Source organism: Gossypium raimondii, chromosome 5 (assembly GCF_025698545.1).
Source record: "Gossypium raimondii isolate GPD5lz chromosome 5, ASM2569854v1, whole genome shotgun sequence".
NCBI classification, from domain to species: Eukaryota; Viridiplantae; Streptophyta; class Magnoliopsida; order Malvales; family Malvaceae; genus Gossypium; species Gossypium raimondii.
Window position 1 is genome coordinate 27,238,452 of NC_068569.1, and position 16,601 is coordinate 27,255,052.

At 33.6% G+C, this 16,601-nt stretch overlaps 3 protein-coding genes across 3 annotated transcripts; 2 read left to right on the plus strand and 1 right to left on the minus strand.

The window, feature by feature from the left end:
- Window positions 1-1,503: 1,503 nt before the first annotated feature.
- Window positions 1,504-4,912, plus strand: LOC105770657 (histone-lysine N-methyltransferase, H3 lysine-9 specific SUVH1). The gene is made up of 2 exons (XM_012591963.2): window positions 1,504-1,669; window positions 2,498-4,912. Exon 2 carries the CDS (start codon window positions 2,594-2,596, stop codon window positions 4,565-4,567), a length of 1,974 nt encoding a protein of 657 aa, XP_012447417.1. The 5' UTR covers window positions 1,504-1,669; window positions 2,498-2,593; the 3' UTR covers window positions 4,568-4,912.
- A 3,166-nt stretch (window positions 4,913-8,078) lies between these two features.
- LOC105770658 (uncharacterized) lies at window positions 8,079-13,515 on the plus strand. Its single transcript, XM_012591964.2, has 8 exons — window positions 8,079-8,780; window positions 9,834-10,004; window positions 10,129-10,200; window positions 10,659-10,772; window positions 11,068-11,148; window positions 11,686-11,823; window positions 12,555-12,782; window positions 13,095-13,515. Exons 1-8 carry the CDS (start codon window positions 8,259-8,261, stop codon window positions 13,473-13,475), a joined length of 1,707 nt encoding a protein of 568 aa, XP_012447418.1. The 5' UTR covers window positions 8,079-8,258; the 3' UTR covers window positions 13,476-13,515.
- Window positions 13,516-13,680: 165 nt separating this feature from the next.
- On the minus strand, window positions 13,681-16,292 carry LOC105770659 (inactive protein RESTRICTED TEV MOVEMENT 2). The gene is made up of 2 exons (XM_012591965.2): window positions 16,103-16,292; window positions 13,681-14,409 (listed from the first exon to the last, which is right to left on the minus strand). The coding sequence occupies exons 1-2, from the start codon at window positions 16,233-16,235 to the stop codon at window positions 13,826-13,828; spliced, it is 717 nt and encodes a 238-aa protein (XP_012447419.1). The 5' UTR covers window positions 16,236-16,292; the 3' UTR covers window positions 13,681-13,825.
- Between the last annotated feature and the right edge of the window lie 309 nt (window positions 16,293-16,601).

Consider the following 16,601-nt stretch of genomic DNA (forward strand, 5'->3'; position numbering starts at 1 on the left):
CTTACTATGCCCAAAGTTGAACCATTAGAGCTCCTTAATTTATAAAATTGTTTGCTATTTGTTAATTTCTTTATTTCAAGTTTGCTTTTTAGTTTTTATAATTCTTCGTAAAGAATGTTAGCCATGAGTTTCATTATTTTCTACAATAAAGAAACATGCATGGATGAAAGATTGTACATTGATATTCCTTGGGTTGGTGACAAATTTTATTAAGGAACTGAGTTAGGATATGAAAGCTCGTGTTATCGAGATTATGCTTCTTGGTGTTGTTTTCTAATCTATTTATGTAAGATATTGCATAAATATGTTATCATGAATAAAATAATATTTTCATTGTTTATATCTATCCATGTCCTCTTTAGTTATTTGTAATGAAAAAAAAAAGCTTTAAATATTAATTTGAAAATCTAGATATAATTTAGGGCTAATTTGTAAATAAACCAAAATTGTACTACTAAAATAATATTACTATAAACATTAAACAACTATAAATTGATAGGTAATTATTTATGACGTTATCATCTATTTAGGATTTAATAGTGATGTTTTGAACTAAGTTAAAATTGACAATCAAAGCAATAAATATGTAATAACTTTTGTTATTACATATGATTTTATCATTTAATAATAAAAATAAAATTCATTATTATATAATTAATATGAATTAACTAAAAATAAACAATTACATAAATATAAACTAAATATTGTCTAATAAATTCTTACCATTATTATTTCAAATTAAAACCAGTAACTTCGTAAGATAACTTCGCAAGATAAATCCATAATCAATAGGAAATAGACATGTTGCGATCTCTTCCCAACAAGTTCATGATCGAAGCCGGTGGAGATCTAAATAAACGTATCAAAGAACTACCTGTATCAGCACATTTAGGCATGTGATAAGCAACACCGTCAATAGTTCTCGGAAAATGTCAGATACAAATATTCCATTTTTGACGCAAAGCTTAGTGTAACAGCCGCAGTTCCACTAAACTACTACTAGCTCCTCCACCAGACAATAATTATTACTCAATATCTCTTACACATTAGTTTGCATAACGATAATTATTTCTCAATGTCTCTCATTAAACACTAATTATTTTGGTTCTTTTATTTAATATTAACATTTCAAATCTTTTCTATCTCAACTAGTTTAGTAAAACATATCTTTATATAAATTATGATTTGATATATCGACAATTGAGTTTTTAATTCTATAAATGAAATTAAGAAACCGTCATGTATCCCATTTATTTATTTCTTATTATTTTAAATATAAATTAAAGATATAAATTTTAAAAATAAACATAATGTTATAATATTAATTTTTCAAAATTTTAATTCGTTAATTATAGCAAAAAAAATTGTGGTATTATTTTTGGATTTTGTGAAAAGAGAAATCACATTTCATTACATGCATAAATGGTATGCAGATTATATATGGTAATAAATATCCAGAGAGGATTTCTGTAGAAAGAGGAGCAAAAGCAGTTTTAATAATTGAAATAGAAACACAGTGGCAGTCAAACGTGTACAAAGCAGTGAACACTTCTCCAAAAAAAAGACACATTTCGAAACTCATAAAGTTCATACATCAAACTTTCACTCTCTCTTTCTTTACTTTAGTTTCCTCTTCTCCCTTTCTTCTTTGCTCTTCTCCTTCCACCAGGTAATACTACGCGCCCCTTTTTTTTCTTACTTTTTTGGAACAATCATTTTCTTTTCATATGTTCAAAGAGAGAAGAATCTTAGATCTATTTTTATTTACTTTTTGTTTTCTGTTGATTTCTTTTATATAATTTGTTGGGTTTTTTTTTTTTTGCATAACTAAGTTCGAAGTTTGTGAAAAAAAAATGAAGTGGGTGTCACTTGGTTCTAATGAAGAATGGATTTTTGTTCCCAGAAGGCTTGATTTTTTTTTTGTGTAATTATGTTTCACATAGGGAATTGAATTTGTGCTTGAACAAATTAAGAATAAGGTTGGAGAAAAAATGGAATTGGTATTTTCTGGTTTTGAATAAAAGGGGGGAATTTTTAGTTTGAAACCCTAATTTTTGTTTAATTTTGGTTCAAACGGGAACTTAGTTTTGTGCATAAAAGAGGGTAAAGTGGAGTGACTTGAAGAAAAGGGGAAAAGGAAGTTGGTGGAAAAGTTTGATTTTTGTGTAATTTTGGTTCACACAGGACACTGGTTTTGTGCATCAACATGTCTAGGATTGAGCAAATTAAAATGGGTATGTCTTGTTTTTGAGGAAAAAGGGAAATTTTTGGTTAAAAATCCTGATTTCTGTGTAATTTTGGTTCATACAAGAGGTTGCTTCTGTGCATAAAAGAGGGGAAAATGGTGGAAAAGCTTGATTTTTGTGTAATTTTGTTTCACATAGGACATTGGTTTTGTGCCTAAACATGTCAAGGATTGAGTAAAATGAAATAGGTACGAGGTAAAAGGGAAAATTTTGGTTTAAAACCGTAATTGTTTTATTTTTGCTTTATACAGGAGCTTGGTTTTGTGCATAGAAGAGGGAAAACTGGATTGATTTAAAGAAAAAAGGGGGAAAAATACTTTGGCTGAAAAGCTTTAGTTTTGTTTGAAATGGAAGGAGGGTTAGGTGGAAACACCGGTCCAACAAATCCTAGTGATAAATCTAAAGTTTTGGATGTAAAGCCACTACGGACATTGGTTCCGTTATTCCCCGAGCCACCTGAGGGTCCTCCTTTTGTCTGTGTACCTCCTAATGGCCCTTTCCTGTCTGGGTTTTCACCATTTTTCCCTTTTAGTGGACAACAAGTATCCCAACCTACACCTGACCTTAACCAAAATTACTTAAATTCAACTGCTGTTCCGCTTCGGTCAGTTAGAGCCGAACCAGCACCAGCTTCTGGCAATGGCAGTCATAAACACAAGTCAGCCGGACCAAGTTCTGTGAAGAAGAAAGCAAAGAGGCGAAAAGATTCAGAGTCTGTATTAACTTCTCTTATGAATTTCAATCCTGGAATCAGTTTATCCGAACGAGATGATGGTAACAGGCAATTGGTCGAAAGTGTGCTTTTGAGGTTTGATGCACTTAGGAGAAAGCTTAGCCAAATGGAAGATGCTAAGGAATTACATTCCAGTATTATTAAGCGTTCAGACTTGAAAGCTGCCAACATGATGTTGACCAAAGGGGTGCGGACTAACATGAAAAAGAGAATCGGGGTTGTTCCGGGTGTTGAAATCGGGGACATTTTCTTCTTCCGGATGGAGCTATCTTTAGTGGGGTTGCATTTTCCATCCATGGCTGGAATTGACTACATGGCTATCAAGAGCGGCGATTTAGAGGGTGAGCGAGTGGCTTTAAGCATCGTTTCATCTGGAGGGTATGATGATGATGCTGAAGATCCTGATGTTTTGGTATATAGTGGTCAAGGTGGGAGTGCCAGTAGAGATAAAGAAGCATCCGATCAGCAGCTTGTAAGGGGCAATCTTGCTTTGGAAAGGAGCTTCCACCGAGGAAATGAAGTACGAGTCATTCGGGGTTTGAAAGATAATGTCCATCAAATGTCGAAGGTCTATGTGTATGACGGGCTTTACAAGATCCAAGAATCGTGGATGGAGAAAGGGAAATCGGGTTGCAACATGTTCAAGTATAAGTTGGGAAGGATCCCTGGGCAGCCAGCTGCTTTTGCCACATGGAAATCAATTCAGAAGTGGAAAGAAGGTCTTCCTTCGAGGGCCGGACTTATTATTCCCGACCTCACTTCAGGTGCAGAAAGCACACCTGTTTCACTCGTAAATGAGGTTGATGATGAAAAGGGGCCTGCTTACTTCACATATTCCCCAACTATCAAGTATTCAAAACCATTCAAGTTAGTGCAACCTTCTTATGCTTGCAGCTGCCATGATGCGTGTCAACCTGGAAATTCTAACTGCTCCTGCATTCAAAAGAACGGGGGCGATTTCCCTTACACCACCAATGGGGTTCTAGCGTGTCGAAAACCCATGATTTATGAGTGTGGTCCCACTTGCCCTTGTATTCGGAACTGCAAAAACCGAGTTATACAAACTGGTTTGAAAGCTCACTTAGAAGTTTTCAAGACAAGAGATCGTGGTTGGGGTCTACGGTCATGGGACCCTATTCGAGCAGGTACATTTATTTGTGAATATGCAGGTGAAGTTATTGATGAAACCAAGGCAAGGCAGGAAAGTGGAGATGGTGAAAGCGAGTACATTTTTCATACGAACCGTCTCTACGAATCCTTCAAGTGGAATTTCGAAGCCGAAAGTAGCGAAGATTTTGATATCCCGTCTCCCGTAATCATAAGTTCAAAGAACAGTGGAAATGTAGCTAGATTTATGAACCATAGTTGCACCCCAAATGTTTTCTGGCAGCCAGTGATGTATGAACATAACAACGAAGCGTTTCTCCATATTGCTTTCTTTGCAAAGAAACACATCCCTCCTATGACAGAGTTGACGTTCGATTACGGTATTCCGCAATCAGGGGAGACCCAAGCCGACAACCCCCCGGCAAACGGAAGGAAGAAATGCTTATGCGGATCACCGAAATGCCGAGGCTATTTCTATTGAGCTTCGGTTGCGAACTTTTTGGCCTCTGGAAGGAGGTATTGGATCTAGCTCATCTTTGTCTAAAAATCATGCAACTCTCTATAGTGCATTATATATTTAAATGTTAATAGCTTGTTGTCATGCTATATGGCTGCCATTAAATTGCAGAAGAACTGGAAAACCATGTTTGATGGTGATTTTGTAGTCTATCTTGTAGAAATGGGAATCAGTCAATGGTTCAAGTTAAATGGCAAATTACTTGGTATTTAACTTGAACAAAATTAAGGTTTAATTTTTTGGTAAAGAAAGATGTGGTCCAAACTTGGCATTAAATATTTAATGAAGTGAAATGACAGTTACTTTGAATGTCGTATCATAACATTACTTTTTCTAGTTAGGAGACAAATCAAAGTTTTGTTGACATACTTTCTGACCCTATCATCTTTAATGATGATTCAAGTGGTCCTATCCATTTTATATTAACATCAATTACAAAATTAACACATGTTCAATTAAAATTTTGATGTGCCTCCAAATATTAGTCCAATTGCACTCCAATTTTAGTCTATCTACCTTAATTGGTTAGTCTCCTCTTTATTTCCAAGAATTTATCATTTTTTACTTTTTCAGATCTAATTATTAACACTCTTGAAATTATTTTATTAAATTCAAGTTTATTATAATGTCCTATTGTTAATTATATTGTTACCAAGTGAACTTTTTATTTTAAAATGTCACATCAATAAATTTAACATTATGTATTTTTTAAGAAATAAACTATATTAGGATCATCCTAAAAGTATAGTTTTAGGCACCAATAAACGTCGTTAAATTTTAAAGATAACGAAGTATTATTATACGCTCATCTATATCTAATATTTTCTCTCACTTAATTTAATTTTAATTAAATTACTTAAAATAATTAATTTTTAAATTATAAATGAATATTTTCTTCTTTTACAAATCTTAATCTTTTTTTTTCTGTAAGTTAATATTTTTTATTTTTGTGCAACCAATTTTTTTAAAAAAATAATAATTTTTATGCAATTTTTTTCATATCATTAACATATAATTTTAGTAATTATTTCAACTTGAATCCAGAACCTCGAACCTTGAATCTTAAACCTTGAACCCCAAACCTTGAGGTTTCGGGTTTATGATTTAAGGTTTAGGGTTTGAGGCTCAAAGTTTAGATTTAGGGTTTAGTGATTTAGAGTTTAGGGTTCAGGTTCAAGGTTCAAGGGTTCAGTGTTACGAGTTACAAGTTCGAGATTCAGGATTCGGGTTCAAGGTTAAAGGGTCCAGGGTTACAGGTTCAGGTTTTGGGGTTCTATATTTTGAGTTCAAGGTTCGAGATTACCAAAATCATGTGTCAGTGACATGAAAAAGATTGTCTAAATGTAATTAAATAATTAGAAAGGGACCATGAATAACGTGGTGGGAAGGGTTCATAAAATAATTTCTTTATGGATGGGTGTATAATAATAATTTCATGTCTTTAAATTTGATGATATGACAAATTTTTATTGGTGCTTAAAAACCTTAGTTTTTAATATTTTTTTATTGTTAAATTTAACAATAAATTTAATTAAATTGAATGACAACTGATCTATTACAGTAGCACATGTCAAACACTAACATCAACTTCTCCATTCTAACAATAACAAGATTCATTTGCAATTAAATTTAATCCTGTTATTATAACATCCTTAGCAACCAAAGTGAAAATACTTCTTAATTCTTGCTTAATGAGACAGCTTCTAACTGTACCTACTATATAATAAAGCTCCAAATTTCGGACACAAAACCAAAGCCCAATAAAGAAAACCCACTACTTCCTCCAAACATATTAATTAGACACGTTTTTAATAACTAGGCATTGACACGTGGCGTGCTACGTGTATCTTATATTGATATATATAATGATTAATTTTTAATCGTAGAAATAAATTAAATTTTTAACAAAAGAATTAATTTGCTTTTAAATCTAACACATACAGATTAATTTATCTATTTTTTGAATAAAAGAGATAAAATTCTGCCGGCCCCTTAAAAGCAGGATTAAAATGAGTTGCTGTCGATTGAATACCAGAAATCAAACTGACTCCATCTCTCACTGCCGTAACATCACCAACGACGTCAGGAAGCTCTTATGATTTCCTCAACATCCACTAGCTGGGCTTGATGACTCCCACCAACCTTCACAGCCTGATCCAACAAAGATGGATTCTCTCCCTCAAGAGCAACATTCGGCCCAAAAGATTGGCTTGGTTGTTTGTCCAAAAGAACTTTAGCATGTAGCGTTTCCTTCCTACGTTTACTCATCAAAGCAATATCCCCATTTGGTCCTAAAGACCCAACAGTAACACGACCTAATTTCTCCAATTGGCCTGATGAGCCAGCAGCACCCTTATAACCCAACGCGTTAAACTTCCCAATTTGGCCCCCATGACCCTCTCTGGCCAGTTTTCCCAAATTAAAACCCTCTCCTTGTGAGCCTCCTGTTAGGGTTTCTTTTCTATGGTTGTGCAGGGTTGAAACTCATCACCCAAGGCTGCATCGTTAGATACTATTCATAAATAATATAGGGGCCTTCAGAGAGCACTTTATCCAAATCACTCTTGCTTTGAAACCTGGCCAAAAAGTACCTGTTTTCTATGTCCATCAATTAAAATGGTGAAGAAGGTTCCCAAAGGCTATAGATTTTGTTTTGCAATGGTGAGTGTCTTATATTACGTCCCAGGAGCTCTAAAACCACTATAGTGCCCATATCCTTAATCAGAATCTGTTGAATCTTTTCAGAAGATTCAATGGAAGGGATAGCATTAACAAGCGATTTCTTGATATCCCCTTCCAATCAATCTAAATCTTCATCCGCATTAGCACCAAAAGGAGCAACCAATCTCCTTGAATCTGGGTTTGAATTTCCTACAAGCAAATCTTTCCAAGAGACTGAGCGCATAGTAGGCCGATCCACTAGCAAATCCCTATCCAAGCCCTTGGTTTTATCCCTAAATCGGTTATTTTTCTTGGTGGTCAAACCTTCCGTAAAGGAATCGTCAGACCCAACACCTTTGCAGGGAGAAGTAGCCATTTCTTCTGATTTTTGAGTTAAACAATTTTTCTTTTTAAAACTATTTATGTGGAAGTAGATGTTTTATAATAATGGTTAAAGGAAATGATATCTACTTATCCCTAAATTCTGATTATTATCACAACTTAACATTTAAAATTATTATCATTATCTATTAAAATTAACACGATATTATAAGATTGGAGTATATTTATATATGATTTTTAAAAGTCAATCATCCCTCTTAGTAGTTACGAATTGATTAATCCAACTATCCGTTAATGCATGATTTATGTTAAAAAAATTAGTTTCTTAACTTGATTGATATAGATATTAATGTTAATCGAGAATTTTTGAGTTATGGTAATTTGAAGCGGGAATTTAAAATAATTGGATAATTCACGGCAGAATGGCATATGCTATTAAATTTAAATTTCAATAGCGCCAGCTAGCTTTCAGAAACGCAGATGATAAAATTCAATAATGCAATTATTAAAAAAACTGTCTCTTCTTTTTCTTTTTTCTTGTCTTTTTCAGCGATTCATTCTTGAAGATAAAGAAAGTAAATCTTTGTTTTTTCTATCGACTCTTCCCATTCTTACGTTTATTTCCGCAAGAGGAAAAAAACCGTAAATTTCAATGGTGGTGTCATCAACGTTTGAATCCTCTTTACGAAGAGGGAATCCGACCTCGAGAAAGGCTGCACCGTCATCGTCGGAATCTTCGAAAAGCGCTGCGGCAGCTCCTCCTCGTAGATCCAGAAGTGTAAGTGCCTTTTCAAGAACCTCTAGTTCTGACTTCTCCGGATTCTCCATTAAGCGAGACAACCCTCTCTTTGTCAACACCACCAACCACAATAACAGCAACAGCACTAGTAACGACGAAGACGACGACGATAGCGGAGCTTTGTTCCCAAATTCCGGCTTTAAATCCGACCGAATCACTTCCAAAACGAAGCCCAAAGCTGTTGCTGCCGGCGATTATAATAATAGGAGAGGCAGACCTGTTTCCAGAACTGGCTCCGATGGAAAACAATGGTCGGGTTCGGGGAATAGCATTAGCAAGGAGTCGTCTCGGAGCTTGTCCGTTGTGGATACAAGGAGACGTGGGCGCTCCGTCTCCCGCACCCCGCTTTCAAGAACCAATGTCGCTACTTCTGAGGTTTTGCCAATTTTCATTTCCATTTTTTGAAATAAGATTCTCGTTCAATTTTATTTCATATAGAAGAATCTGGAATGAATATTTTTCTTAGGGCTGAGGGGAAAATAATCAGAAAACCGAATATTGATTATAATTTCGGCTTTGACTCTAATTTTATTGAAATCATTTCGATTTTGATTCAAGTAAAAACATTGTTTCAGCTTTTGGTTGATAAGTTAAATACAGTTATTCAAACTGAACCTCAGTTAACTGAAATTTCTTTATTTTTAATTTTTAATTTTTTTTGTAACATTTTAAATTACGAGTCGAACTAGTAGAATTTGTGTATATATGCTTCGATTAAAAAAAGAATGTGTATATATGCTGTGTTCATGTATTTATATGGATCTTGAAACATTTGTGCAATGTTCATGTCGTGTAATCCTCTTATGTGTAGTATTGTCCAGGTCTAAACTTTTTACTCAGTTTTTGCTCTCTTTTTTTTTTCTTTCTCATTGAAATGGAAAGGTAACTAGTAAAAGAAACAAATTACGTTTTAGGAATTAGTTCTAATGTAAGACTGATTAATGAAAGCCACTGTTTCCTTCAAAAAGCAGTGCTACATTTTCTATGTGAATGAAAAATCATACATTTTGCTTTTCATAAAGTTAAAATTTTGATTATTTGTATGTGTCCATTTATTATTCAAGATATTCTTTGATTTTTGCTTGTTTATTATCTGTTTGAACTGATAATTGGGAATGGGTATTTATCTCTTTTAACTGATTTAATCGGTCTATCAAATTTAATATTTCGTTTTGGTTAATTTGATTCTTTTAAAATTGATAACCTAATCTTAAATATATTTTTATATAATATATCATTTATATTGCCTTATTATATTTTATACAATATGTCTATATGATTATACTGATTGAGCTGGCCAACTTAAGTTGGTTTGAGTTTTTATGGTTAATCATAAGCAACTTGATTTTTCTTTAGTTTCTTTTTTTTTTTTTTTCCTTTTCTGTTTACTTCTTTTATACTGACATTTCTTGTTCTTGATTTGGGCAGAGTGAGGTGGAGCAAGAAGGTAATTCCTGGATGAAATCCAAGAACAAAGGTAATCTAAGTGCTACTTCGGGTAATGGTCAAAAGGGTAATTCAGCTCAAAGCAGATCTAGTTTGACACGGTCAGGTCATCGGAAGCCTACTGATCCTTTGGACGCTTCTCCTACAAGTTTGGTATTAACTCTACGGACCATTTTGTGTTTCTGAATCAAAATTTTTTGAAAGATTTGTTTGATATTGAGTGCAATAAGGAGGGATCTTTCTTTGTAATGATGTGATAAACTTTTTTTTGGTTTAGTCCCGTTTAGAAACTGCAAAATGGAATGATTCGGTCTCGACGAGTTCTTTTTCAGAAGCTGAACTGATGGAGGTGAGATTTTGGGTAATTTGAATTGGTTTATAGTATGTGGAAGTTTTAATCACAGCTAGAGCTGAGAAAACTGAAAACGAGCCATAGTGTTTGATTTCAAGTCTTGTTTTATTGAATTCTGTTCATTTTCAGTCTGGATAACATCTAAACATATTTCGTTCGGTTTTTGACTGAGAAGTTAAAAAAACGAATGGACCAAATCTATCCTAGCCAGTGGAATTTGGTTACCTATGACATTCTATTAATTTTTGGTTCAGTTTTTTAACAGATCAAAAGTACTGAATGGTAACTCTAATTTCTTACCATAACCGAACCATTATTACTCTATCTCAGGCGAAGCATTTAGTTCCTAGTTTAAGAAGTGCTTGATTTTTTTTAATTTTGAAGCTGATCAATATTATTGTTTTACATGTGTAAATCTTCTGAAACACTTTGTTTGTCATGCTTTATTTTTCAAGTCATTCCAAGGGGAGAATTTGGTCGGAGATGCTACTGCTGCTAGTGACATATACAGAACTGTTAAATCCGAAGTGAGGCGGGCTATTTCCGATATCCAAAATGAGCTTCAGGGTGTAAGTTAATTTGGCTTCTTGGATTTGAAATTATCCCTTGGATCTCTAGATGAGTTAAGTCATTGGACATGAGGATACCTTTGTCTTCAAAGCTGCTTTTTCCACATACCTGTATTTGACACTCGTATCTGGTCCAAGTAGCATAGTTTGTAAACAATCTGGAGAAGAAAGTAAATACTTGATTTTGGTATTAGTTATTTTTCTCACAGCTTCTCTGACTGTGTTCTTCAGATTTACCTTGTAAAGAGGTTGAGCTGTATGCCAGTCAATGATTTGTTATTGCTTATGATTTCAGGCTATCAGGAGTAATGCAACCACCAATAGGGTTGAGCTAGCTTCAGACATACAGCATGAATATGCTACAAAGCTCGAGCAGGTAATTTTATTCTTTGAAACGTCTTTTTATGATCTAAATACGTTTTACCTTTATATGCTAGACACATGGACACATACGTGTTACTTATCTCTCTCCTGAATCCCTGATCTACTTTTTTTCTCTCAAAAAGAAAATTGTGCCAATTCTTGACGGCCTGGTAGGTCCAAAGCAGATCAATGGCCCAATGGCTTTTGCTTCTCCTCTCCCTTCACTTACCCTCCCTTGCTCTCATTTTTTTTTTAGAAAAAATTTCCAGTTCATTTGTTTCAGTTTTTTTTTAAAGCAATTGATCCACAAGACAATCTGGCGAAGACTAGGATTTTTTATACCATGTGTCCTGATTTGATTGGTTGTTCTGGCCACGTCAAGAATTAGTAACTGTCTTTAGTCCCAGAGCCTAACTTTACAGAATGAAAGTTAAAGTTACATTAAGTACACATTTTAGCCTTCTAGGTACCAAATTTACTGATATGCGTATGCTGCAACGGCTAAATCAAATATTTAATCGTATATTTTCCTATTTCCTTACATCTTCAGTCCCAAGAACGTGCTAGACAACTTCGAGCTGACCTAGCTGTAGAGGAACACCGGGGCATGGAGCTTAGTAGGATTCTGAAGGAAGTGCTTCCAGATGCAAAGACTCCTAGCACAAAGAAATCTCATCCACGTAGAAAAGTAAGCATTTATAGTTTACTAAGTTTCCCGACGCAGTTTTACATTTTACATATAAAAAGGCAATTTTTGTACTGATGCATGCCTATAATTGTTCAGATGAGGATTGTACCAGTCCTGTTGGAAGAGAACTTTTCAGATTCTTATATTCATTTCAAATAATATTCTTGCAGTTTATTGGGTTCTTTATCTGAGAGAATTTAATTCGTTCTGTTCTAGAACTACACACTTTAATTTGTATAAATCTCATTTCCAGTTCAAGTAAGTTTCACTGCAGTTTACACATATTGCATCATTTAGGAAGTTTAGATGACCGTGTTTATGTAGGATTTCCTATTTTGTTAAAGTGTTAATTCTAAAGGTACAATAATGAGTCCTTTCATTGCATTAATGTTCTATGTTATTCAGACTCAGATGTTAGTGTCCGATATGGATATGTGTCTAATATGAGTATGTTGAACTTTTTTCAAGTTTTTCCATGTATTTGAAGGACCATTTGAGGGTCTTATCCTCACGCCCATATCCAAATATGTATTGGACATGGATACTTCAAGCAAAATGAAGAATCAAAGTAGCATAGTTAGTGTTTGCAAAATATTATGCATGAAAGTTGTTTTGATTATTTCATTGATCCTATTGGAAATTTCCAGATAATTTGCATATATGTTGGTCTTTGAGTTTGCTTCTTCGCTTGCTCTCTTCTCTAAATAAATTCTACTTAAATATGGTGACAGACTAGTATTGAGAGAAGGAAGATATCAAAATGCCTGACAGATGATGCCCTTGCCTATTTCGATGAGTGTGTATCACTATCAACATTTGACGGCTCTGACTTCTCATCAATAGAAGATCCACCACTCAAATGCGTGGGCACTGTTGATGTTGATGGAGTATCGTTGCCTCATGCAAATTCAAGCATTCCGTCCACCAATTTCCCTAGCAGTTATCTCCATGATAAACAGGTTTGTTTTTCATATATTCATATTTCTCATAGTGTTTTTCTTTCATTATTTTTAAATCTAGATGCTAAAACTGATGGGCAAATCAAGTAACTTTAGGGCTTGTGGTTGTCAAAACTGGTATTATTCAGACTTGGGTCTAAGTGTTGGATACGGTATGCATCTGATGTGGGCATGTTCCTCTCTTTTAAGTTAAAAAGAATCTCGGAGTTGAGGCTTGATATGTACTAAGAAAATGCAGTTGAAATCATGCATGATTGAACTGTTGTCTATATCGTCCAAAAGAAGAAAAGTCAAATATTTCTATGTCTGCAGGAAGGTCCATTCACATACAACCATGATGTTTCGGGTTTAACCAGCGGTGACGGCATCATGGAGCAGAACAGTATCGATTGCGAATGGAATCGGAAATTCCAGTTTTCCTTTTCTCCCAAACCAGGTTCACTATGCGAGCTCCAACAAGACATTAAAAAGTACGTCAAAGGTTTCGAGAAAGATACCGGGAAGATTGATGTTGATTCACGGATTAAACAAAGAAATAGTTATGATCGGGAAGAATATAATTTGCTGGGATCACAACAAAGCTTGTTGTTTGATCATGTGTTCCTCAAAAACAGGTTAGATACTGGAAGTTTGCATCTCTGCAACGGTGGATGTTTTTCAGCTTCATTTTTGCCTTTTGCTTCTTTAATCTAAACCTAAGGGCTTTAAGCATAATAAATATAATATTATACAAGTATTTGTTTTCAAATGCACGAAAATACCGGGTTTATTTATTTATTTTTATACAAATTATTAATGTAAATATTAATTAAAATATGTATTGGTATGTAATTTGCTATTTCTTTTTTGTGCTAATCATGTCGAATTAAAATAAAGTTCATTGTTTTTATTCATGAAATTTTTGGTAAATTTAAATATAGAATAATATTTTAATATTGTTTTTTACACATTCTAAAATTTAATATTTGATGCATATCATCCATGCTTCAAATGTATTTTAATATTGTTTGTAGAAGAGGTAGGCAGTAGGCAAGTAGTTAAGGTTAATGACCTACTAAAGTATAAAGCATAGAAACACCCAGTCCCATGACGATAACAACTGCTAACCCCATATTCACTAACATTGTCTTATCATCTTCCTTCCTCGTTTCTTTATTTTCCTTCACTTTCTCCTCAACCTCCTTATTAGCAGATGATCCCTTGCTTTCATCCTTCTTCGCAGCACCCTCTCCTTTTCCATCGCCTTCCAACTTCCCTTCCTCGCTTTTATCTCTCACTGAACCCGTCTCTTCCATAGCGGTTGTTTCTGGTTCAGCTGCTTTTCCATCATCGGCCATCTTTTCATCGACGGAGTCCGCCGTTGTTTCTGGAGGGAGGTTGGGGGTTTCCTCCACCAACTCATTGGTAGATGGTTGTTGAGAAACGTCATTGGAAATTCTGGGGAATTTGAGGGTAAGAATCCCTCGTCCGAATACTTTCTCCATTTTAGACAAATGGAGTTCTGGTGGAATGTTGAAAACTTCATCGAGTGGCAAAGTTTTGTTATTAGGAAGCCGACGCTTTCCTTCTATTTTTAGAGTTGCCGTGGAAGAGTCGGGTGTTATTGTCAGTTGATCCACTGCGAATGCTGCAACATCAGGCACGGAAAGCAAAATGAATAACAAGCGAAAAGAGTAATACAAATATTCGAAAACAACCATATTCAACTAAATTGATGGTTCATTGACTTGTGTTTTAGAGTATAATATAGATCAATTTAGTAATTGTTATGGTGTATAAAACTACACAAACACAACATGAAACCATGAATTGTACGGATGTTGAAAAAGATAATATGATATGAAGTAAATAAATAAATGTAGCACGTCTATTCAAAAAAATAACATGGGTTATTAATGTGTCAAAACTTATATAAAATTAATGTTTTTAGAATTAGATTGGTGGTCAGACTAATTAGGTTACTAGTTTATTGATCTGATTAGCTCGATTGGTTCATTCAGTTTGATTAAATAAATTATTAAAAATAAAAGATATTAAAAATACAGTTCAACCATTCAATCCAAACATCTAGTTCAATAAATTTTTTATCGGTTTGTGCTAATTACCAGTTCAACTTATTCAAAACTCCTCTTCAGACCACTATCTTGATCGATTCCTAATTCAATCGATCTGACCGACCGATCCAATACAGTTCAAACAACCTTGCATAAAACCCTAAATATAATTAAGATATTGAAATGAAACACATTAAAAAAGAAAGACCAAAAGAATGCTATGAAAAAAAAAATTATGATGTCAAAACCAAATCAATAATATGAGTTATTAATATATAACTTGTATAAATACCAATGTTATTTGAACCAGATTAAATTAATCGGTCAAGATATTGGTTCGAAAAGTACTTTTGAACCAATTAGATTAGAAATCATTGAATTGATTAAAACCGATTGAATCAGATTTTTAATTTTTAATTTTTAATTAAATTGATTGGACTAACCAATTCGACCATTGGTCTAGTTTTAAAAATTGTAAAATACTAATGACAATGTGAATGAAAAAAATTATGTAATGATAAAGTTAGGATAATGAAAATTTTGATGATTTGGGTTCAAATCATATCATGTGTATGCATTTTAAAATTTTTATATAAAATATAAAAGACAAAAATATCTTTAAAATAATATTTTCACTTTATAAAAATAGTAATTTTTTTTAGTAATATCATAATTGAATTGAGATTCAATTGTTGCATAACACCAGCTCAATCAAACTTTCAAATAATAGTATAGACGTAACACCCCTTTAAACTGACATAATATGACTGACCTCAAACAATAGTTAGTGTTGTTACAACATGCAAAAGGACATAGGTTTGAACACGCTTAAACGTGTATAATCTTTTGATTTAAGAGTTTGAGGAGTTATGATAAAAATTGTTGAAACGATTTTTAATGTAAGATCGTTTGAACTGAATTGGACTAATTAAGGTGTTTATTCGAAGAAGGACATTCGAGCCGATATGAGTATGTTGCACTGTATATTTAATAATTTTTTTGGTTGAATTATTGAAGCAACAAATAAAAACCCTGTTTTAAGGTTTATTTGATTTACACGTGGAAACCTTTGATCTGAAATCTCAATCCTCCTAAAAAGCTAAGCCTCAGGTAAACATGTTAGCCTTACAATGACAGGTTTTTTACGAATAAAATAATAATAATATATTTGTCTTTAGAAACTAAATTTGGTCGGCCCCATAAACAGAACTTATAATAACACCCATAACCGTGTAAAAATAAATATAAAAAAAGGGGGGGAAATACCAGGAAGATAAATTAATAAAAAGCTAGCATCTTGTTGATGCTTCCATTCAGATTTAGGCTTGAAATTCTGGGATGGCTGCTGCTGTGGAGCCGGTGGCACATATATCCCATTTGGTCTTGGCCCTCTATTCATCTTTCTTTTCTTTTTTCTTCTTAAAATAATATTAAAAGTTTTAAGAAAATATGTAAATAAAAATAATGAAGTTCTGTGGGGTTCATTTTTGAAGGTTTATTTATAAAAGTGTGGGTTTAGGAATATGTGCTTTGGTTAGGTTATAAAGGAATAGGAGAGGTATATTCTTTGCCTAAATCCTAGGTAGTTTTATCATTTTAATATACCTTTTTACGGGGTTTAAATAAAAATATTAAGTTCGAAAAATGAGTTTGGACAAAAAATTTTTGACCCGTCTAAAATATGAGTCGGGCTCAAACTTGAACATTCAAGGCCTATGCCCATCTTGGCCCGACCCCTTTTAAAGTTTATAATATTTTATATTAT